Source organism: Nematostella vectensis, chromosome 7, assembly GCF_932526225.1.
Source record: "Nematostella vectensis chromosome 7, jaNemVect1.1, whole genome shotgun sequence".
Lineage (NCBI taxonomy): Eukaryota > Metazoa > Cnidaria > Anthozoa > Actiniaria > Edwardsiidae > Nematostella > Nematostella vectensis.
The window spans coordinates 7752311-7775671 of record NC_064040.1 but is presented as its reverse complement, the minus strand read 5'-3'; the positions used below and the strand labels follow the sequence as shown (position 1 = coordinate 7775671).

At 41.7% G+C, this 23361-nt stretch overlaps 4 protein-coding genes and 1 long non-coding RNA gene across 5 annotated transcripts in view; 1 reads left to right on the top strand and 4 right to left on the bottom strand.

The window, feature by feature from the left end:
* LOC5520800 (delta(8)-fatty-acid desaturase) overlaps positions 1 to 8380 on the bottom strand; it is a 28071-nt gene extending 19691 nt beyond the window's left edge. The window contains exon 1 of the mRNA XM_001640567.3: positions 8064 to 8380. The gene's annotated coding sequence lies outside the window, so the exon portion shown is untranslated. The remainder of the gene's footprint in view (positions 1 to 8063) is intronic.
* A 127-nt stretch (positions 8381 to 8507) lies between these two features.
* LOC5520893 lies at positions 8508 to 14704 on the bottom strand. The gene is made up of 8 exons (XM_001640566.3): positions 14500 to 14704; positions 12738 to 12963; positions 11842 to 12072; positions 11203 to 11510; positions 10136 to 10631; positions 9829 to 9901; positions 9683 to 9715; positions 8508 to 9294 (listed from the first exon to the last, which is right to left on the bottom strand). The coding sequence occupies exons 2-8, from the start codon at positions 12959 to 12961 to the stop codon at positions 9127 to 9129; spliced, it is 1533 nt and encodes a 510-aa protein (XP_001640616.2). The 5' UTR covers positions 12962 to 12963; positions 14500 to 14704; the 3' UTR covers positions 8508 to 9126.
* Positions 9290 to 11685, top strand: LOC125568440. The gene is made up of 2 exons (XR_007312371.1): positions 9290 to 9514; positions 11209 to 11685. It is a non-coding gene; the product is annotated as an uncharacterized LOC125568440 (long non-coding RNA).
* A 1510-nt stretch (positions 14705 to 16214) lies between the features above and the next one.
* Positions 16215 to 20129, bottom strand: LOC5520892 (collagen triple helix repeat-containing protein 1). The gene is made up of 6 exons (XM_048730483.1): positions 19985 to 20129; positions 18441 to 18530; positions 17963 to 18106; positions 16906 to 17145; positions 16347 to 16477; positions 16215 to 16282 (listed from the first exon to the last, which is right to left on the bottom strand). Coding segments are annotated over exons 2-6 (603 nt in total). The 5' UTR covers positions 18528 to 18530; positions 19985 to 20129; the 3' UTR covers positions 16215 to 16281.
* Positions 20130 to 21216: 1087 nt separating this feature from the next.
* Positions 21217 to 22892, bottom strand: LOC5498078 (perlucin-like protein). The gene is made up of 3 exons (XM_001619797.3): positions 22616 to 22892; positions 22013 to 22231; positions 21217 to 21462 (listed from the first exon to the last, which is right to left on the bottom strand). The coding sequence occupies exons 1-3, from the start codon at positions 22800 to 22802 to the stop codon at positions 21254 to 21256; spliced, it is 615 nt and encodes a 204-aa protein (XP_001619847.2). The 5' UTR covers positions 22803 to 22892; the 3' UTR covers positions 21217 to 21253.
* Between the last annotated feature and the right edge of the window lie 469 nt (positions 22893 to 23361).

The following is a 23361-nucleotide window of genomic DNA, read 5'->3' as shown; positions in this document are numbered from 1 at the left end:
TGAGGCTAAGAAGTGGCTTGAAAAACAGGCGTTGTGGCAGATCTACCTCCCAGCTCCAAAGTATGTCCCCAGACCGCATTGGACTGTGAATAAACCTAATCAGATTCACCAAGCCGATCTGCTGTTTATGCCCCACGATAACGTAGGCAGAAAAACCTACCGTTACGCGTTGGTTGTGATTGATATTGCCTCGAGATATAAAGATGCAGAAGCACTGACTACCAAGGATTCGAGTGGAATTGCTAAAGGGTTTGAAAAGATATACTCCAGAAAACTTAAATGGCCTCATACGGTGATTGTCGATCCGGGGACAGAATTTAGGGGAGAGGTAACGAAGATTATGAAAAAGAAGGGGGTTACCATCCAGCGAAGCGAAGCTGGGAACCATCGCGCACAGGCTTTTGTCGAACGCGCCAATAGAACACTGGCGGAGAGGTTGTTTTCTCATCAGTATGCTCAAGAAATGATTAGTGATGATCGATCTAGAGTTTGGGTGAAACGATTGCCAGATGTTTTGAAAACTCTGAATAGTCAACCCATAAGAATCACTGGCAAAGAGCCTGCAAAATCTATTGGTTTGAAAGAGGTTGATATTGATCCTCCAACGTATAAGCGGCCTGTTGGACTTGATGAAGTTAGACTACCACCAGGGGTTAGAGTTAGATATCTATTAGCTCCTGGAGAAGAGGAAGGAGGTGAACGCAGACGAGCCACAGATCCTATTTGGAGTTTAAAAGTGTTTGATCTATCACGCAGTGTTGTTTCAGTTGGACAGCCTGTGTTGTACTACCTCTCCGAAGACGCTCCAAGGAGGTCGTTCGTTAGGGAAGAACTTCAAGTCGTCCCTGAAGATACTGAGCCACCACCTAATAGCGTTCTGAAATGACCGTGAGCGAAGGTGTGAATACCATCATCACAGATGACCCGTTTATCATCCTCATGAGATAGAGCGACCTTGTTCACCGTTTCAGTGTAAACATCATGCTTATGACTTCTGATGACATTCATAAGTCTCATCTGAGGTTTCTTACCAAATAAGCAATCCTTGTAGTCATCGAAACCGATGCTCTTCTTGACGACTGCTCTCTTGACGCCCTTGCATTTCTTTTCTTCTTTACCTTCATCCATCTTGTACGAGTAAAGTTTGGCCCTCAGTCCTACAAATTCTGTAATTTGCTGGCCCCCAGCCTCATCTTTAAACATTCCGATGACTTTCTTGTTCACACCCACCTCAATACCAGATGGGTGACCCTTCGGAAAGTTGCTGGTGTCGAACATGGACCTCACATCCCCGCTGATGTCCTCGTAAAAGTCTTTAGTCTCGATCTCATACATCAGGCTGTCAGTATCAGTGAATAAGAGCTTTGCATCCTCACCGTACTTGGGCTTGACGAAGTTGTAGTGGAAATCGTACATGAGCGTCTTACTCAGGTCCAGAATGGACATGCCCAAGTAGACAGGCTTGTTGAAGATCAGCTTTGTCTTCTTCATGTGGATGGCGGCTAGATTCTCGCAAAAGATGGTGCGATGTTGATAGTTCGGCTTTGATATGAGCTTCTTGGCCTGCTTCTCGTCCGTCACCAACCGAATGTCCACCCTGTTCCTAATGTTCTCCATAGTCTTACCAAAGACGGAGTTGTTCATTAACTTGAAAAAATCTTTCTCAAAATCGTTTGTCGCCTTGGCTCTCAGATCGGTGTTCAAGTCAATGTAGGGCTCCAGCCAAGCAGACTCCTCAAAAGTGACACCCCTGTGAATCTTGGTGACTTTTAGCCCAAGACTTTCGTAAAGTTTCAGAGTCTCATGGTGGATAACGTACTTTGTCTTGTCGTTAAGGTTGGGGACCAATTTGTCCACATTGCCTAGCCCGATAGATTCCGGGGCTAGTGGGTAATCGTTGTGTAAGTCATGTAGGTGGTGAGGGTACTCCAAGTCAACCTCCAGAATGCATGGGCGGTCTCTCCAACCTGACAGCTCTTGGTCACCCATCCACCTGAAACCGTGAGTCGGTAAAGGGTTGCTCATCGCCCAGCCATACAAATTGTTAGCATCAAGGTAGGTGATATATTTTGTGGGTAGGTCGGGGTCATACTCCTTCATGTAAGGGTTATTTGCCTCCCCATGTCTGTTGCTTATCATGGAGACACCCCCACGGATGCCCTTCTCAATCATGAGCAACATGTCATAGTCCGTTAGAAGCTCTAGCCTCACCTTGGTGGTCTTCAACGCTGCATCCCAAGCCAACCCTGGCGCTGTGTAGTACCAAGCGGGGTCCAGACCGTAATTCTTGAGACAAACGTCCCTAAAGTTCTCGAAAACGTCAGCTAAAAGCAACACATCCGACTCTAGGTACAGATTGTGGTAATCCCTCATGGTCCCCATCCCAAAGACCTCCCACACTCTCCGCGCGTGCAGGTGATCCTCCTCCGATATGTCGGTGTCGTTGAGTTTGGAGTGGAATGCCTCTCTCTGTGGGAGCTGTGTTGCGTTGAGCTTGCTAAAGCCGTCGAACCAGTCGTAAGGGAAAACACCCTTCCTCAACAACAGCTGAAGCTCCTCCCCCTCATAGTACTCCGCCAGGTTTTTGAAGCACTCCCTTGACATATTACCCACTAGACTGTCGAGACTGGCCGACATAAACCTGAAACTGTCGATAAATCTGATATCACGTTTAACATCAATCTTGTTGCCCTCCTTGTTCGTGAAACTGTCGACTACAATCTGTTTTGTGAAAGAAATATACTTTTCCTCGTTATTAGGTATACAGTTTATTTTACCTTCCGATGTACCAAGGTTCTTGATAAATAGATGGCTGTCGTACCCAGACAGATTGTGAAAGATAACAGGAAAGAACTTTGGAATTTTGTGATCTAAGTTGCATGCGTTGTGAGCAGCACCTCTGTACTTCCCTGTAAGGTGGCAATGGTCCAAAACCTTGTCTTCCCCTAATCCACCCTCGCAGATGTGGCAGTGAGTGGCGTCGTTATAGGCGATTTTGTCCTTCGGAGTCATTTTCACCTTCTTAGGGAACCTGAACTTATCATAAATTTTCTTAATGTCTGACTCCAAAGACTCTACGAAAAGCTGTGGGATATCTTCGTCTGGAGATTCAGCTGTGTATCGTACAAGCTCGGATGGGGATATATCTCCGTCGAAACACTTGATGAGATAGCAGAAACCAGACGGTTTGTGTTTCTGGTATTGCTTAGTGAAGCTTTTACTCCCATCTGGGGAGCAAGTGTCTATATTCTCTGTGAAGCTCTCAAAGTCGGCATAGACAACAAAGGGGACACGCATTTTTCTGTTGTAGTTTTTGAATTTAATGTGAGGTAGATTTCCATCCTTATCTATCTTAGGCATCTCTATTCCAACCGCTTCATGATTGCTACAGCATTCAGAATGTTTTTCTAATGATTGTTTGCACCGAAACGAGTTCAGACATCTACAGCATAAAAAACGAGTATGATGAAACTCATCAATTTGAGTAGATACTAATCTCATCATATTCTTTATCCAGCAGTAATGATTCGTCTCATCATCCGAGATGAGAAGTAAGTTGATCGCATTATCTGGATCCTTCTCACTGATTCTCAATGGATATATTTTGGTTTCGTATCCAAACACATTAACCGTATACTGGTTCTGTTTCTCGAACTTGTCAATCTGTTTTAGTGAGACGGGGAACTCTATCCCTGACCAGTCGAATTTCTCAGAGTTCTCTATCATTTGTTTACTGAACCTTTGAGGATCTTTCTCCCTAGGATACACAGCAGAGGTTACTGCCCACTTGAAACATTCGTGATCATTCTCGTTCTTAACATTGATGATCGCCTTCTTAGACGCTAGTTTCGGCGGCAGCGGAATATAGGAAGACCCAGAAAGCGGTTCAAAGGGATCTATGTTGATGTCAAAGTATTCCACTTGGTCAAACTGCCATCCGGAGCCTTGCTTCTGGAACAGCTCAACTAATCCGAGTAAATAATTTGTCATCGTATCGAACAAATCAGAGAGATCAGTCGACTCTGTCACAATCTCGGGCTTTTCTGTATGAAAATATCCCAGTTCTTCTTCGATCTGAGCTGTAGCCGGATCCTCTTTTATAAACCCGCAAGTAAAGATAAACTTCACTTTGATAGGCTTTTTTTGTTGACTGATTAGCTCTAAGACTTTCGGTTTGATTCTGGCGATGAATGTCTTGGGGTCGTAGCCTCTCTGCCCGGCTATTCCGTGGGTTTTAAGATACCCCTTCAACGCCGTCTGTTGTTCCTTGGGTGTGAAGCGATCTTCCACCTCCTCGTGTAGACGCTTAATCCTCTCCTTCAGACGTTCGACCCGTTTATCTGCAGCCTCTTTGACGGTCTTTTTGACGGGCTCGGGGACATAAGATAGTATCCAATCCACAAACTTGTCTAACTCGCTCTTGATCGAGTTGGCCGCCCTGTTTGCAAAATGCTTGAGTGATTGGACGCGGGAACTCCGTGGGGGTTGGGAGGGTTTTAGAATAGGGACATTAATCTCAGGTATCGGGCCGTCGAGAATACTCTCCGACGTGTTGGACGGGGTAATGCGTGGTGGTCGTGGCAGCCCTTTGACAAGTTTGGGTAAAGGAACCCGTCGGGGTGGTGGTGGTGGTGACGTGCTGGTCAGCGCTCCGACGAGTTCGTCTCTCCGCATCCAGTAATATCTTGGGATACCCCGCTCCTTGGCGAGGGCTTTCAGATCTTTCACCTTCAGGTTCTCCATTTCTATCAAACCAGCCATGTCTTTAAACCACTTTTCAAAAGCTTTTTTAGATGTGAAGCTGAGAGGCTAGCCCCCTCGAGCTCCCCCTAGATGCGACACGTGACAAAGTGATTGACAGGTGGGCTTGACCGTCACGCGACAAAATGATTGACAGGTGGGCGTGGCTATCACGTGACAAAGTGATTGACAGGTGGGCTTGACCGTCACGCGACAAAATGATTGACAGGTGGGCGTGGCTATCACGTGACAAAGTGATTGACAGGTTTTTTACAAAATGATTGACAGGTGGGCGTGGCCGTCACGTGACAAAGTGATTGACAGGTTTTTTACAAAGTGATTGACAGGTGGGTGTGGCCGTCACGTGACAAAGTGATTGACAGGTTTTTTACAAAGTGATTGACAGGTGGGCGTGGCTATCACGTGACAAAGTGATTGACAGGTGGGCTTGGTCGTGCAAGAGATCTCTGGCAAACTCGCGCATGCGCAGGTCGCGAGGCTTGGCGGAGGTGCGCGGAGACTTTTGCGCCATTTTTGGAATGAAATTTGGGGAGATCAAAAAGTTGCGCCAGCTGCGCCATTTCCCTACTACTCGCTTACTCGAAGGGAGCTTTCATTTCATTCATAATGCGCCGGAGGGGTGGGTAGGTGTGTAGTATTTCGAAGCGAGGTACTTATGAGATTGGCGCTAAACAGCGGCGAAACGTGGATATAAAAGGGTCAGTACGCAGCTCTTACAAGCTGCAATTTGATTAGGCAAATGAACAATATCCGCACCTTGACACAAAGAACGAGAAGAATAGAGACAAAAGAACTCCTTTGTAGAACAAAGATAATAGGAGACAAAGCAGCTGCGTATTTTATATTATTCATATAAAACAAGCATTTACGGCACGTGGCCTTGACCCCGCCTCTAGGCTTATATAACCCTAAAATTGAAAAGGGGTTTATCCTATTGTTCAGGGGATTGTGAAAATTAGAGCTATTATGCATTCATCATGTCATCGTCTGCACGAGGTTGTACTGTACCGGTTGAGCTTGAGTCCAGATATTACTAGTTTTGAATAAGAGGACAGACATCACTTTGGATACAAAGTGGAATTGTTTGAGCTACCAAGGATTTCGCACGCCAAAATTCACTTATTTTTCCAATATTTGTCGAACTTTATGAACTAACTAAATTAGCATACCCGGTCAGCCTCTGGTCACACGCTCGCGTCGCGCAAGTCCCAGCCGCGCAGATAGCATGGTCATTTGCTTTGCAGCTTACAAAAAAATAACATACATACAATCTCGAATTTTGCTTTAAATAGATGTGTTCAAAATAGCCAGGAGAACGTGAGGACTTACTTTCTCCTGAAATAGCCTAACCAAAAAATGCAAATATCTGAGAATTTATTTGCCAAGTGATTTCCTTTTCTTTTTTAGGGAACGCGTTGCTAACATTTCCCGCATTGACGCCCTACGCCCTAATAATAACAACCACAAAAACTCCCGTCGCATCCCCTTTGTCACTACCTATAACCCTACACTACCTAACATCAACAACATAATCCGTAGAAACTACAACCTTCTACTCTCGTCTAAGCGATGCCATAAGGTTTTCACTGAGCCCCCTCTTGTCGCCTTTCGCCGCTCACCTAACCTCCGCGACATCCTCGTTAAAGCCAAGCTACCTTCCGACCGCTCTCCCACCAACCAACCTCCCGGTGCTTTCCGTTGCGGAAAAAAAACTGCCTAACCTGCCCCTATATTAGAACCGATGGCCTTACAAGCTACACATTTTTCTCAACAGGTGAAACACGACCTATAACCTCCCACATAACCTGCAATACTAAAAACGTAATTTATATGATTCAATGTAACCGCTGTAACCTTCAATATATTGGGGAAACTAAACGCAAATTAAAAGAACGTTTTAATGACCACCGCAGAACTGTAGACTCCCAATCTCGATCCATACCAACCCACGCCGCTGAACACTTCCTAAAACCTTAACCACTCCGCTTCTGACATAGAGCTCATACCTATTGAAAAAATAAGAAATAACCACGACTCCATCCGCAAAGCAAGAGAAGCCACACTGATAGCTCGCGCTGCCACTCTTGAACCCGGTGGCCTCAACCGGCGTGAAGAAACCGTTTAGCTACTTAGTAATCCACACCACCCTATTTACCATCTTCCATAAGTCACTCTACTCAATTACTATTTTTACCTTTTGTTAGTTAATCATCAAGGAACTTTGTACATATACTAGCTATAACATGCCATTGTAACTCATTTATAACCTGAAGAAGGCAGGTATTGGCCTGCCGAAATATCGTTCTAAAAAACATAAATCTGCTATGTTGTCGACTTTTTCTTTTAAAGGTTTTATAAATTAAATGCCACGCATTTACTTATTAGCCCAGCTTTCCCAAAAGGTTGTTTAGCTATTTATAGAGTGCATAGAGTTTTAGCGATGGTCAGCGGCGTAGCCAGTGTTTTAAACAGGATAGGAGGGGGCCCAAAAAAGGCATTTTCTCCTGTATTTTAGATATTCTCATACATCTAGAATATCTCATACACTAGAAGGGGGGCCCTAGGCCACCCCCCTGACTACGCCCCTGATGGTACGTCCCTGATGGTGACGGCACGCACGTTGAAACGCCTGAACGCGTTCTGACTTTGTAGCCGTTTTTTCAAGTTCCAAAGTCTATAAGGACAGGGTCGTTTATGCTGCAAACCAAACTATCTGTGCTGACTAAAGTAGAAATATAATATTCTAATCTTATTTTTTGTTCCTTTTGGAAGTATGAATAAACAGGTTTCCCTTCGCGTGTTCCCTGCCCCTGTATCGTAAAACCATTCCTGGGTAAAATATTATAAAGATATCTGGTCGTGGTATATATATTATAAGTTTGAATAAAATTGACATTTTAAAGCCAATCTAGGCAAAATTTTCTTGAGGTACCAATTATATGAGAACGAATTTTAAATCGAGAAGTCGTTACATTAAGTCAAGCCTTACACTGTAGTGATAAGTAAAGGACATCTTTACCAATAAAATAAAGATGCACTATACCAAAAAAATTATAATACAGTGAAACCCTGACAAGGAAATACCGTTGGATTGGTAGATCTAGTTCGTGGTAGAAATATAAAGACCAGTATTTTCGAGGTGTTTCGAGCAAATCGGATGTCAAAGTTATCAAGGGTGCGAGTCATTGGGAATTCCCTGTAAATTCTTATTCCCTGAGTTTATTTTACTCGGTCATTGCTTGTCATCTCCCTTTAGGGTTCGAGTTAACAGAATTCCATTGCACGCTAAGCATCAAATGTACCTTCCAAACAGCCGCGAATCCAAGGCTTCAACCGCTTATCCCTGTGATGATGGAGACTAATGCAAGACAATGGTTGTTTAGGTCGAGGTTTTCTTCTGCAGATTCAGTCTACGCCATTTGTCATACATAATGTACGGCGGCATGTATTTATGATAATGGTATCATGTATTCTATGGTTGTTGATCGTCGAGTTTCCCTATTGTTACGCGTTCCTTTCGTGTCCCCGTAAAACGTTGCTTGGCTACTCGATGTAAAATTGTTAAATTATATATACCTACAAGGCTCCCAGGCCTTTAAATGTCGTCTTGTCTGCAAAACAGAGGGGAATAATTTAGATGCAATTTATGAAGTGTTATAGTTTGCGTTGATTTAGATGTTGATAAACGGGTTGAAATAGTCGAGTATGAGGAACTGAATTTAAACAAAATCCCAACAAAGGAAAAGTTGATAAATTAATTGTGTTTATTTAAATAATTAAATATCTCGATGACGCACGCACTTAGCTTAAAGAGAAAGAGCCCGGGTTTTTTCCGGGAGATTTCTTGGAGTAAGCGATAATGGAAAATTATTAATAAGGAACAAGAAGCCTGGTTATCATTTTGAAAATAGCGATTTGTGCTGAAGAATTTTATATATTATATTTTTATATTTCCAAGGCCGCAAGGCATAAAGTTCATATATCATGGGATATACCCCTTGATATCTCCCTCCCAATGACAGGCCTATTGACGCTTGGGAAGACAAACTAACTATCAAGAATTTTGCTTAATTTGGATCCCTGTGATACATTTACTTGACCGAAAAACTCAAGAGAGTCTCGCTGGTTTCCTCAACCTGATCTTTCTATATTCCCACACAAGCAAAATTCCCGACATAAGTGACAATTACTTCAAACCTAATCCCTCGCGTTCGGGTCGGTTTTTCCTGGTGTGGGTTAAAGATAACATCAAACCAAAGCAAAGCTCGTCCCAGATCCCACGCTTTCTCACGGATTATCTAAAAGACAGAAAACCCGGTATGAACGCCAGGGAGAAGGATTCGTTATTCCGAGTACTGATCGTGGCTAAAGTTCGTCCCGCCAATGTCGTCTCAGGTGGTCGAGCATCTTGTGCTCAAAGGAGGGGTCGTGCTTCAGTGATTTTAGGTACTTGTGCAGCGCAACGGGTGCCCTCTTTCCCAGCTCCTCTCGGCTAAGGCTCGACACGTTCCCTGGGTTTATATTGAAGATAATCTGAAGAAATTAGGGAAAAGTGTGACTTAACGGTTAGAAGGTAAAGAGAGGGTCACAGTGATGTCATGACAGGGTTTTAGCACGGTCACGGAAATGTAACGACACGGTTTCAGCACGGTCACGGAGATGTCACGACACGGTTTCAGCATGGCCATGGAATGTCACTTCACGGCTATAGCACGGTCACGGAAATATCACGACTGGTTACACCACGTTCACGGTAATGTCACTGCGCGGTTAGTACGGTCATTGGACATAGGAATCATTCCCTAATTAGGCATTGACTGTGCGATGATAGTACTAAAACATCGCTGTGACTGCGTTCTGACTGTGTCTTGATTGTTTGATTCTGCTATCACTGTGTCGTGATGGCCGTAGTCAAACCTACCTCGCGTGCCTTTCCTACGGTACCCCCAAGTTCCTAAAAAACAAAGGAGAGAATTGTTACATTGGAGTATATCAATCCACAAAATTCAAAAGAACACATAGTTCCATTAAGTGATTGTTTAGAGTTCGAAGAATAGAACAACATACCTCTGTATAGTTGTTGATAAATGTCGTCTCATCAAAATGACCATCGCTGTGTAGACACATCTCCAAGGAATACCTTAAAAATGAAAAAAAAATCAAGGCCCTGTAACGCAAAGAACTCCAAGACATGTAAAAGCACCATAGCTTTGGAGTCGGCGAGTGCGCATAAAAAAACAGGGATTCCGTTACACACAACGAGACACTCACACAAAAACCTTCCCTCTTTTTTCGAAGGGAATGTTATATCTATACAAGCACAAAAGCTGCCCCTAAAGGGTAGATTCAGAACATTATTATGTACTACACTTACATGATATCCTCCGCATTGATGTGACTATACTCAAAATCCTCCATATTGCTGACATCAATAGGGTCAAAGAACAGGAGCACTTCTTTCATCTTTTCAATAGAAAAAGCCTCTATCTCTTCCTTCAAGATATATCCTTTATTATCAGGGTCCAAATACTGCATGAGCTTCCTTCCTCTCTCTTTCAAATCCTTGTCCAATATATCCTTCTTGGTCTTCGCTGTCGTAGAGAAAAAGTGCTCAACAAATGGATGAAGGATAATCTTCCCTTCGCTGTCCGCAGAAGTCAGGAATAATTTCCTGATAAAGTGCAAGTCCATGTGGCCGTGTGGTATGACTCCATGACCAGAGAAGCGCCAGAGAACAGGCACCTTGTCCATGGGTGTGAATTTTATATCTGCCTTGTCACAGCCCATGTCGCTAAACTCGTAGAGGCGTGAAAACCATATGGATACAGCAGTGTTCATGTAGCCATTGGAACGCACATGATGCCAGATTCCTGAACAAAGAGGAAATTGATTTTTAACAGATGGAATCCCAGGGGGGGGGGGAGCGCGTCCCAAGTCGACCTGATAGGGATGCTCATATTTTCAGGGGTCAAAATCGGGCCTCAGGTATTTTGAGAGAAAATACCTGAGTATCTGAGAGAAAATAGGCTTTTCTATTAGGAATAATGCTTTTAGGGGTAATGTATACTTCTGGGGGAATTGTTAGAGTATTTTTGGTGTGCAGGTATTTTTAGGGGAATTTTTTTAAATTTTCCAAGAGCATCCTTATCACTTTTACCCACAGATGGAATCCTTTCTATAAAGTACTTGTAAAAACGACTGTTGAAGCTGATTCCTCTGTACAGTTCACACAAAAACAAGGAAACAGCCACATACCCAATTAAAGCCTGCTTTTGAAATTGAAATGAGAAATCAAAATCTTACAGTAGAAATTATAAGCCACTCATAGTTTCATTAAAGTCATTAACATATGTGTTGTTACCCATAAATGATCGTAGAATTACACAAGAATAACATAAGAATTTGTAAAACTTACTGCTAATAGTGTGTTTTTTGAATTACCTCCAGGAACAAAGATGCAGTCTCCTTTGTTCATAGTAATCCTTGAATACTTCACATCACTTATAGAGGGAAATTTCTCCAGGTCCACGGCATTGACATCAACTATTGAAAACCCTCCAAGTTCTTTACTGGATTCCTCTGACTCGTACACGAGGTGTGTCTGATTTTGACCAAGCAACCACCAGTCTTTGGTTCCATTGAATACGCAGTGAATTGTACTGTAGGGATCCCTGTGAATCATGGTCTTGCCACCGCCGGCAGACATAAACAAGTGCACTTCCTGGACACTGTCTAGAAATGAACCACATCTGGAAAAAAAACAATGAACTATGTTAAACTTTACAGTCAAAGTATTTGTTTAAAAGGCAGGAGTAAATAAATATAATAAGTTTTTAGAAGTTGAGGCAGAAAGAATGTATAATTTGTATTGCAATCTTAGTAGTGTACTTTTGATATACTATCAATAAAGACACTCCAAAATCCTCTTTGTAAAATCCATCAATTTATGGGAAACAAGGAAAAAATAAACTCCTATGCACCCACCCCTGAGCCTAGCTGCAAGCCTGGGGGGCAGTATATTGTTGATAAGTGAGCTCATACAAACATTGCTGGGATTCTAATTAAATATGCAGCTTCTACCTTAAGCATGGTAGGAAACTAACATCTTTTTCCATAGGCTGGGGTATTTGAGAGATAACATAGGCATCCATTGTTTGGTAATTCCTAATGAAGTGGCCCATGGTGTCTCGTCCAAGGATTCCCTCACCACCTGCAGGGAGGCGCTGACCATCTTCATGTCGACCTTCAAGTCTAACCACCAGATCACCATATTCTGATGCCAGATAGTCTTCCGTCCAATGATGGAATGCTCTGGAAAAGTTATTAGGTAATAAAGATGGAATGCTCTAGAAATAGTATTTAAGTAAGGATGATGGAAGACTCTGGAAATGGTATTTTAGTAATAATTCCCCATTAATATCGTCCATACACATGCTAATTAAATATGAATACTAGAATAAGGAACACAAGACTGACACTGTAATTTGTTTGTTTGGCCCAGAGAGAAGTTTATTTATCATAAAAAAACATAGTTAACATAATATACTTGACAAATAAATCTTCTTTGCCACCAAACCCCCGGCCAAACAAAGAATTCAGTGTCAGCCCCATGTAAAATGTGTTATACTAAAGTAGCGCTGTAACCGCTTCACCAAAAGTAAACTGATTACAATAAAAAGGACTATTAAAGAAAATCATCTGGTCTCCAAAGAGCTTCCATATGATTATTATTTACATAATCTCTACAATTCTAAACAAAATGTGAGATCCTTTTTTACTATAATATGTTTTAATAAATAAATTGGGTTTCAAGGATAATGCCTATGAAATAAAACAATATTCCATTGGACCAATCCTGTTATAAATTGACTCTAGCATCTTGAACATCTTCAAATAAGAGGATAACATACAGGGAATACTCCCTCGTTTTAGAAATTTGATAAACCCCAAAAACATATCACAAAACCATGACCTACCTTGAATGCTTTGCAGCACCTCGAAACAGAACAGGCCTCCTAGGCTTGACGTACTCTTCCCAGAATTCCCTTGGATGTGGAACATCATAAAGCTCAGGGGTATCTAGTTCAGGTGGTCGCTGAGTGCCAAACTTTCCCATGTGACCTGTTAAATGACTAGAGGTATCTGTACTGACAACCATCCTGACTACACACCAGATAACGCAGTATACTTCCCATAACATGTCTAGAAAAACAAATTAGCATGTTGAATAAATCCCCATCAATATTGTCCATACGCATGCTAAATAAATATGAATAATAGAATAAAGAACACAGACTGACACTGTAATTTGTTTGTTTGACCCAGAGAGAAGTTTATTTATCAGATAAAACCATATTAACATAATATACCTGAAAAATAAATCTTCTCCGCCACCGGGTGGGTATTATGAATATACAAATAAAAACTTTGGGAAGGCTTAGTCCTGTCCCTCTTTGCAGTGATGCTGTGATACTGTATGATAAGATTCCTAAGTTACTGGAATAGGGCTGTAGATTAATTTTCATCTGAGTGAATCAATTACAAGTGGCTGTCTTAAATAGCACACTATTTGCATTTGTTTAGTGCTGGATCCAGGTGACCCCCCCTTCCCCCCTTTTTTCAGGTTGGTGCCCATCCACTCCACTCAAGAAATCTATCTATCTATTCATATGCACCATAGTCATTTAAGAATATTAAAAATGACAATTGCAATAGCAGTCATTAGCATTCAACACAACCTTAAAGAGTGGTCATTAAATACTGGGGGGGTGCAAATATTTAGGGGGCTACGTTTTTTTGGGTGCAGATTTAGGGGGGGGGGGGCTTTTTTGGGCTGTCATTAAAGCAAACTCCATTAAAGGCTGGGTCACATTTTCAAATTTAAGTCTGGTTTTAATATAATACTGTGCAAGAGAGTCATTGTTGAAATGAAAGTTTTTATTCAATTCACAATGTTTTCTAGTTCCATATTGTTCAGGAACCAATCTTGTCTTTATATAAACAAATTTTGAGAAACCCTCTCATTGTTGACAGGCAAAGCTGCCAGTTAAAATCAGTTGAACAAAACAAATACTTTAAAATACTGCAAAACCTAGACTCAAATGTCAAAATTTTGGACGACATAGTCATTTTCTAGCGACACTAGTATTTGTTGTTTATCTCTGTGTTAAACTAGCGAAAGTGAAGGTTCATACTTAAATTGAATAGGACAAAATTGCCATGCTAACTGATCTGTATTTAAGTAAAGGTTATATTCAGCTACGCTCAGTATGTATATCAAGTCTCTGTGGTTTTACTGAATATAAAAATGTGGAGGTGGGTGTGGTGGTATGTGTGTGGGGGAGGGGGGTACAATATATATTTCACACACAAGCCACTGTAATGTGTTGAGTGTAGCGGGCATATGATGCAAAGAACTCACTAAATAAGAAATACAATTTGTATAGCTATATGCTATAAGGATATAGCTATATGCTATAAGGAATGGCCCCCACTCTTTTCATCGAGCCAATTTGCTATTATAACTCAGCAAGTGCAACACCTGAATTTTCTACAACTTGTATGTTGTCTTTCTAGTAATACCATAGATAATAAAATAATTTATTAATATACGCCCACTAAATAAACCCAGTGGCATATAGATATCGCTAAAGTGGCTAGTTTTTAGTTTAGAACAAAAAAGACAAATAAGCAGTACAATAATCTTATAAGATTTTACGAACAATATAGGTTAGGTACCTGTATTCGACTTCCGGTAAACAAACTGTAAATACTTTGCGAAGAACTCGAGTTCTGAGTCAAAAGAAAGCAGATCTACGTAAATTCTGTATTAGGTGCATAATTCCCATGCATCACAACACAATGACTTTACGAAACGTGACAAAACACGTTTTGCGACGAAATGATTTGTCTGGATGTTCCTTGGTGACCTTTGGGTATTGGTTGCTCGCTAAGCATTCTGGGGTATGGCAAATTCCGCAAGGCATTATGGGAGGAGTCCCGACACAGAAAACTTATAAGGCCAAAAAAGGAAACAGAGCACATATATAAACATTTCCCTTTACGCTAAAAATACCAGAAATGTTTTCATAAAGATCAAGGGCACAAAAGTGTATCCAATCAAAATTATTTAAGAACCACTGGGGACGCAATAAACCCTCTGGCAGTGACCACCCCCAGTGACAGTGCTTACTAACCGAGGTATATGTTAGAAAACTGTTTCGGTTAAATATGTCACCCTCGATAAACAAAGATCAAACTGAAACTGAAACTAATTTTTTTGAGTCATTATAGCCTGCGTAGCAAGCGTTCCCGTATCTTTTGAGCGAAAGGAAACCCAGAAAAAACAGAGGAAATAACCGGCGAGAAGTTCGAAATGCCTCATTTTGGCCGCACGTTGCGCTCGCCCCATTTTTCGCGCGGTTAAAACCTCGCTCATCAAACTTCTTGTCGGTTTCTGGGTTTCTTTGCGCTCAAAACACACGGGAACGCTTGCTGCGCCGGCTAGAATCATTATTTAAAAAAGCCGCATTGTTACCAGTTTACTTCCGGCCGAGAGCGTAACAATCTCCGTTGGTATTGAGAACGCGAAAATATTTCAAAATATTGAAAGCAGTGTGCAAGAACAATAAAGGGGGTGGGGCGCTGAGGGCACGTGCCCCCGCAATATTTTTAAAAAATCATAAGGAATTAATCAGTAGGGGCGTGGCTGTGCCCCCCATTGTGTATATCGTGCCCTCCTCCCCCCCTCCCAATATTATCTACGGCTATGGCGTGTCCTATAGGATTTCTTTGAGGAGTGAATGATAATTAAGAGCAGATGGCCTGTTAAATATCTCGGATTTTAATAGATTCTTTCGTCTTTTAACGGTTGAGGTTTTCGTCCGTCCTCCGGAAGTAAACTGGTGACAATGCTTGGGCCACATTCTCTTACTAACATTTTTTTTTCATCTATCTGTTAACTTATCCGTGTCGCGTTTCCGTTTCTTTCGCGTTCTCGTTTGTTTCAGTGTAACATTTGCATTGCTTTTGATAAATAGGTATCAGGCCCATGGCAGGGATTTTGAGCGGAGGGGGGGGGGGGGGTTCGTTTACCCATTTAGGTAGCTCGCCCTAGCTTAATTTTTCATTGTTAGAGCGGACCTTCCAGTCGAGGGTGTGTGTGTATGGGGGCGGGGGGGGGGGGGGAAGGGCGTTCCACCAAAACCCCACGAATTTCCCTGGCTATGGGCCTGGGTATTAAGTATTTGAGTCTGGCATTAAAGACAGACGCGTACACCAGAGGGGGGAGGGGGGGGGGGTAGCAGGCGCGAACACCCACTTTCCTTTGAAGTAGGTTATTTCTTATTGAAGGGTCGTATGGTATCCTTTTCCATATATGATACCTCACTGAGCAAATCCTAGGTGCGCTACTGGAAGAAACCCCATCGCAAAATAAAAACTGAAGAAAATAATTTATAAGCAGAAAAGCCCAGTTTAATTTTTGACCAACTGAAATGCGATACACAACGTGACGTGTCTCACGCGGCAACTAACTCTTTCAATCAAGTGCTTGTTCTAGAATGTTTATTAAGGACTGCTCGTCTTACGCTTGTGGTCCGGGCACCTCTTCAATCACGATTCTCGTGGAGGACATCCAGCCCGTGTACGCGTCCGCTGGGCCATCATGAGGGCTGAACTTGCATGAGTCTACCCAGAAACCAACGCGCACTTGACCCTTTAATAAAAATAACATGGAAAAGACATGTTCAATGGTCTCCTCAATCAGAAGAAGGGGTGCTTGTGGAGTAAAGAAGGTTTGCTTCTTCTAAACCATTTTTTTGTATTTTCTTTCCTTACTAATTCCAACAAGTTTATGTGGATTTAGGAAGGTTGCAACAACAACAAAAATTAGCACAGTAACTGCGCTACCTTTTTCGAGTAAGTTTCACAGATCGTTCTGCGACGTCATTTGAGAGAAGTCTTTTTTTGTTAACACGGCATGTTCCACGAAACATAATAATAATAATAATAAGGCCATGTTAAAACGCGGCCCGTGTTTTCGGGCAAAAAGATGTTTCCAGCGACGCGTATAACACAACAGAGAGGATAGATTAAATTCTCAATCAAAATACTGGAGGGCGAGAAGTTGCCACATGAATATACCTTTGCGATCCCCTGACAATAGCCCTCGACATGGCGATGTTCATGGACGTTGTGACCAGATATGTCGGCGGCGTGATGTTGTACTGCGTCAATGGGGGCTGGATGTTTACACTCATGGTGGTTAAACGTGAAGTACCAGCGCTTGCAGCATGTGGCACCCACGCATGTTGCGACTCGATAATCTCCATCAAAAGCTACACGCAAAGCTGTGCTGTCACTGTGCTTGTTAAACGCACACTCCTGGAGAAAAGATGATGTCATAAACCTGTATGCATGAGGTTTTATTTATATATATATATTTTTTTATGGTTTATTCGCAACTTTTGTAAGCAATACCTATAGTTGGGTAAGCAACAAGTACTACAAGGGAAATATACATTAAAGCGGAAATCTATTGGTAATGAAGTCTTTGAAGCAGTCTGTATTATAAACTGGCCTCAAGGGAATACATGTGCCATATTACGGATGCTATACCCACAATATGATCATAATGATAATGATGATGATGATAATTTGCCTTAAGGGTGTACATGTGTAGAGCAAAGGTCATACCCATGTGCGAATTAGTAGATGCTAAGAATGGAGATTATAGGTTTAATCCCCTTTGATTTCGCGTTGGCTCTCAAATCCCTACAGAGGGTGGACCTAACTTCCGTGAGGGTGGGAAGGTCGGACAACCTGACAAACTCACTATACTCGGTGTTACATATAATAGACAACACATTGACCAGCTTCTGGTTATCCCGGTAAGAGTTGACCTTGTGATAGTTGACGCATTTTGCAATAAATTTGGACGGCTTTGCATAATAGTATACGCAATTGATGCTTAAAATTGACGCACATTGTTATAGCTAATGGACTTTGTAATACAATGGCGCACTTTAAACTCAATTGACGCACTTTCTTATAGCTTAGGGGGGCCGGGAATTCCGATTTTTGGCAGTCTGGAAGGTGTCCATTCAAAAGATGGGGATTATATAGTCTTCGATTGCTTTGCTTGCAAGCCATAGGAATAAGACAGGCGCTTAAGTTATGCCTAGTTTATAAGAAGTTGTACCTTGATCAAGCCTACGTCCTTTCCCTCGTTGATGTTGGTCCATACGCACTGCTTCCAGTTCACGTGAGCAGGGGTGCCGGGAGATCCTGGAGGGCCGCGAGGGCCTGGAGCTTGGGCAATGAAGGTCAAGGGACCAAAACCATGCTGGAAGAAAACGTGACATAGTGTATCGCAATAGCAATGTGATTAGATGTAACTAACACAATGGTGGTACAACGCAATGAATGACAAAAAATAATAATAGTAAAAACACAAAACAAAACATGATAGGAAAACTTACCTTTCAAAGCTTCGTATCGGTTCCTGGTGTTGCGTGACATGCACTATAGTACCATACGGGACTTACCTTAGAAAGCTTCGTATCGGTTCCTGGTGTTGCGTGACATGCACTATAGTATCATACGGGACTTACCTTAGAAAGCTTCGTATCGGTTCCTGGTGTTGCGTGACATGCACTATAGTACCATACGGGACTTACCTTAGAAAGCTTCGTATCGGTTCCTGGTGTTGCGTGACCCCCTCTCATTACCACTCCCAAAATAATCATTGACAAAATGATAGACATCCTCTGTGGTAAAACATATAATGATCAGCGATCAGTAGAGATAAAAGATTGCATAAAATTAGTGATATTAACCACTATGCTTATACTAAAATATGCTCGCGAAGTATTATTCACTGTTACTATAACCTCTATTAATCGGCGAGAAAGTCTCGTTATTTTATTTAAATCCTTCAGTGGCAAAACCGATGAATGGTAACAAGGAGAACTGTTAAGAACGTTAACCTAAGCGACCAACGTGCCATTAGACATTTCACGATGGCTTTCCCTAGACGCCTTTTCCGAACTATGTCTCACATTTTTTTACTGATAAAGCCAGTGGCGGATCTAGGATTTGGAAAGGAGGGGTGACCTTTTTTAAAGTCTGTCGCGATTGTTTCTTCCAGATTTTATATTTAAGGAATATATATTTTATGTTACAAATTCTTCTAGAAAATTTCGAGAATACTTTTAATGCCCCTGTTTGTGAAAATCGCGTTACTTATTAAAGTTTTGAATTACAGAAAACCAAAAGCATAACAGCTCGTCTTAGTATCTGGAGGAATACTTTTAAGAATATGATGCCATCCGCCATGATTGCGCTGCAGAAATTATAATTTTTTCGACCACACTCAATGTGCTATCTTAAAGGTTAAAAAATGTTGTTGAAAAGTGCTATCCGAGGGGGTTTCGGCTTTTGTGTTCCACCAGTCAGACTATTCTGATGATTCATAATCAATGCCCTGTTTCGCCTAGTGCAGTGGCCTGGCTTTCAATAGCATTGCTATACATTAAATTCCCAAAATGCTTTTTCACCCCCCCCAAAAAAAACAATTTTTTTTTTCACCCAACAAGGGTGGTGACATGTCACCCCCGTCACCACCCCTGGATCCGCCACTGAAAGCATATATTTATCAAATTATCTGCCACATGGCCACCTTTCTCTTACACTGTTACATGTATTTCTGTCGCGTCGATTTCAGATAAAACCCTCGTTTGTATTAGTATCGTAAAAAATGGTCCCAGATCTAACTGGTACAATAATTTACAAGACTACAACACGCACCAAGCATTATAGCCCTAAAGGGGTAAAACGGGAAACGAGATTCTTTCTTACTTAGGCCGAGAAACGGGTCACGAGTCACATAGGGTCACGGGGTGATTACCAAGGACGGAAACTGAAACTGAAAAAAGCTGGAAAGACGGGATTGGGGAATACCCAAGCGGTCTTTTAACAAAACAAAACAATCGAAATTTATGGATAAGATTTTCTCGGGACGATATATGATTTTTCCTTTTATAAGTCGGGATGGCTGAGATTTATTAGCAAATTATAGTAAGTAATTGTAGTAAAATTGTCGCACATCAAATTCGAGTGACTTCGGTGGAAAAAAAATGAAAGAGAAAGACAAGGGAAAATCATATCTTGAAACAAACAAATTTTGCTAGAGTAAGAAAAGAAGAAAGTGTTGTTTTTTTACCTTTTCTTCTAGTGGTCTTCTTTCTTCTGCGCTGAGAAATAAATGTATGGTGGCTAATCATGCATCAGTTGTATTTTAGAATAGCGATGATTATTCATAGCATGTTTTTTCTTGTTAGGATTAATGAGCAAAATTGTGTTTATCTCATTGTCAAGAAAAAAACCCTCAAGCATGTCCAATTTGTTTGAGTTAAAAAGTATGTTCTACTTCCTACAAGTTTTTTTTTGCAAAAATCTGAAAGTTTATTAATTATTGACAAGACAATTTATAGATAGCAATAATTTGTTTTGTACAATATACTTGTTGATACTTTCGCAATTACCGTGTGACTTAAAACGAGAATAAATACTGTTTTATACAATGATTATCAGTCATTAGTTTATCTCAATCACATACTGAAATTACATTTTTAATAAGAAAATGCAATTTTGTACCTAGTGTACCTAGTCGGCGGAATATTAGGAATTCAAAATAAGCGGTAGTCCAGCTAGAAAAAGGAATAATTGCTGTCTTTTGTCTTGTTATGTATCGCGAAAATCGTAAGCTTTAAACAGAAATGTTATTAGTTTTATATTCTTTTACGCCATGGATTGGAGGGAGAGTCTCTGAGACTCGCGGAGACGCCATGTCTCTCGGGGAAGTTGCTAATTCGAGGTTCCGGGACTCCTGTGGCGCACAAAATACGAAGGAAAGCTGGGTCAAATGAATGCAAGCCTTGCGCAAAATATTGTATTATACCATGGAGGCGTAAGACTTGAAACGCAACTGAAAAATCCGCATATTTGCCTGTCGCGATACAATTTACATATTGGTGCCCCCACTCTCGCGTGCCCCTTTCTGTGCAATGACAATCCAGGACCTGCCCCGGCAGCTATTCGATATACGCGCACGGGATGGCGACGGGAGGATCCCTTTTTATACCATAACTTCTCAAACAACCGCCGCAGCTTCGATGTGTTTCCATCCAAAAATCACTTTGTGTTTTGGCGGCATTGTTTGTAAAGTATCAGACTTGGATCTTGCGTGAAGCCCTATGAAAGATGCATTGAATACATACTACCCTGTTAAGCCCCCCCGAGAACAGGCGCGTACACAGGGGGGATCCTCAAATACTATGCTTTTTCCATATGATTCCTATGACTGCGCACCCCCCTCAGTCAATCCTAGGAACGCGCCTGGAGAGAGTGCCAAACTAGAGTAACACCTACGCACATGAGACCAGACAAGGTTTATATGGTTTATATTGATTCCTTGTTTTTATTCCACATTTCAGTCAAGCTTTTTCTGACAAGCTATTGCGAACTGATAGGAGTTATTGCAGCTGATGTCATTCCATCGGCGAGCGAGCTTTCCACTTAGCAAAAAATGCCCGCAGTTCTCGTGACCTCCGCTGTTGTCAGGCTGGGGCGGGTACCAGGCAGAGTAGCTCGACGAAGTGAGAGTGGTACCATCCACCCAGAAAAAACTGGCGTCGCCACCTGTAAACACATAAGGTCAAGGAGTGGGCTAGCACTTACAGACAATGAATCGTAAAGCCCTAGCCTTTTTACCGGCTTTCACTTAGAGTTATTCTATAAAATCTTATTATTTTGAACAAGCGGGGTCTGAGGTTTACTAAGGCCGGGGATTACGCGGCTTGCAGGCTATACCCTCCCCCTCCCCTACCCCCGGTGAAAACAGCGCCCAGGATTGCTTCTAAAGGTTCCCTGTGGTGTGTAAGAACCAGTACATGACGTCACAAGATACCATATCTCCAGTCGACTATCAGTTTTTCGTATATTAAATATTCTATTACTTTAGTCCAGAAATCTGACAAGGTTATTTTGCATAATTCCAGCTCCTATCACTGTTCACCTCCGGGCTAAGGATTACCAGTAAAAAAAAGCCAGTAAATAGGCTGATAAAACAATTGTGAGCATCAAATCTTATAGCCTGCTATAAGCCCCTACCCAGGCGTTCGCGAAACCCAGCCTGACAAAATACAAAGAAAAGAAGCCTTTGCTAGCAACAAACCCCACTTCAATATACCTCGATGAAGTCCTATCCACATAAATGGAAGGACTGTGCCCTTGATACCGAGGTCAGCGACGAACTTGTTTTGTTGGGGTGACGTAATCTTTACCAGGTCCCCTCCGAGCGTTTGGCATGCGCGCCGTGCGATTGTCCACTTGTTGGTTGGCACGTCAAGGACAATGTAGCAGGACGACTTAAATTTCACCCAACCAGGAAGACACGATGGCACGTTTTCTATATAAAAGGATTAATTGATGTTCAAGTTGCTTTTAATTCTACAATAAAGACAGAAAACGCAAAAATATTTTTGTCTTCATCATTTTCTGAGGTAGGGAGGCGCAGGGCAGAGGGGAAAGTATGCGCAATTATAGATGATTGTAAAAATAAATAGTAACTGGTGATTTTAGAGTAAGAGAAGTCCTATTTTCTGCGGCCGAGGGAAGTGCGCACACGCCGTTAGAGAGGCTATAATAGCGCCAAGCAGTTTTTGTCGCTAACTCGAGGGAATTCTCCTAACTTCTCTTCTTTTTAACTAAACGATGGGTTGTCTTATCCGTGCTAGTACCGAGCGAGCATTATTCTAGGTATAAATGAACATGGTTTTACACACAGCTATACCTGCTTCAATGTGAGCCTTGATGAATGAAACGTCTCGGGCAGTCCTCTTAACGGTTTCGTATATCATAGAAGTGGCGTTTTGCCTACACCAGCGTTGCCAATACCAATTTACGCCGAGGTAAGCCTGTGTTGAGCTCAAAGAGCCCACACTAATAAGCAAACAGCACCATAAGACAGCATGTGCCATGTTTTTGAGCTCTCTGTTTCAAAAGGTCTAGTTAGCACTGCAATGCACGCAAAAGAATAGAGGCCAGTTATAAGCGGACAGAGTATGATATTTTACTTATAATATGCTCTCAATGTTCGTCATTACAGACGTACATCCAAGACTTGGTAAGAAAAACTGGAATATTTTCTTGTTTGGTATCAAAGTCATCCGTCTTTAAATGGATGTTAAATATTTATTTCTCCCTCTAAATAGTTGGCCATAGAATCAAAACAGAAACGTCGAACTGAAGTTCGTCGAATTAACACATTTTCGAAATTCGTCGCATTTTTTTTCTTTATGACTTTTTATATTTATTATTCAAGAGGAACATATTTTATCTTAGGCTAAACACTCAGTACGCTTTCGAAATCCAATTGGCATCTGAGTGACGACTATTGGTTATTATTTTTCATTTTCATGTTTTTGCCTGCAACAGTGCAAAGTACTGCTCAGGATAATGGTTAGTAAATAAGTTAGATATGATAGAGAGTAGGTCGACAGTCTACTTTTCTTTGTATTCGAGACAGCGTCTGGCGGA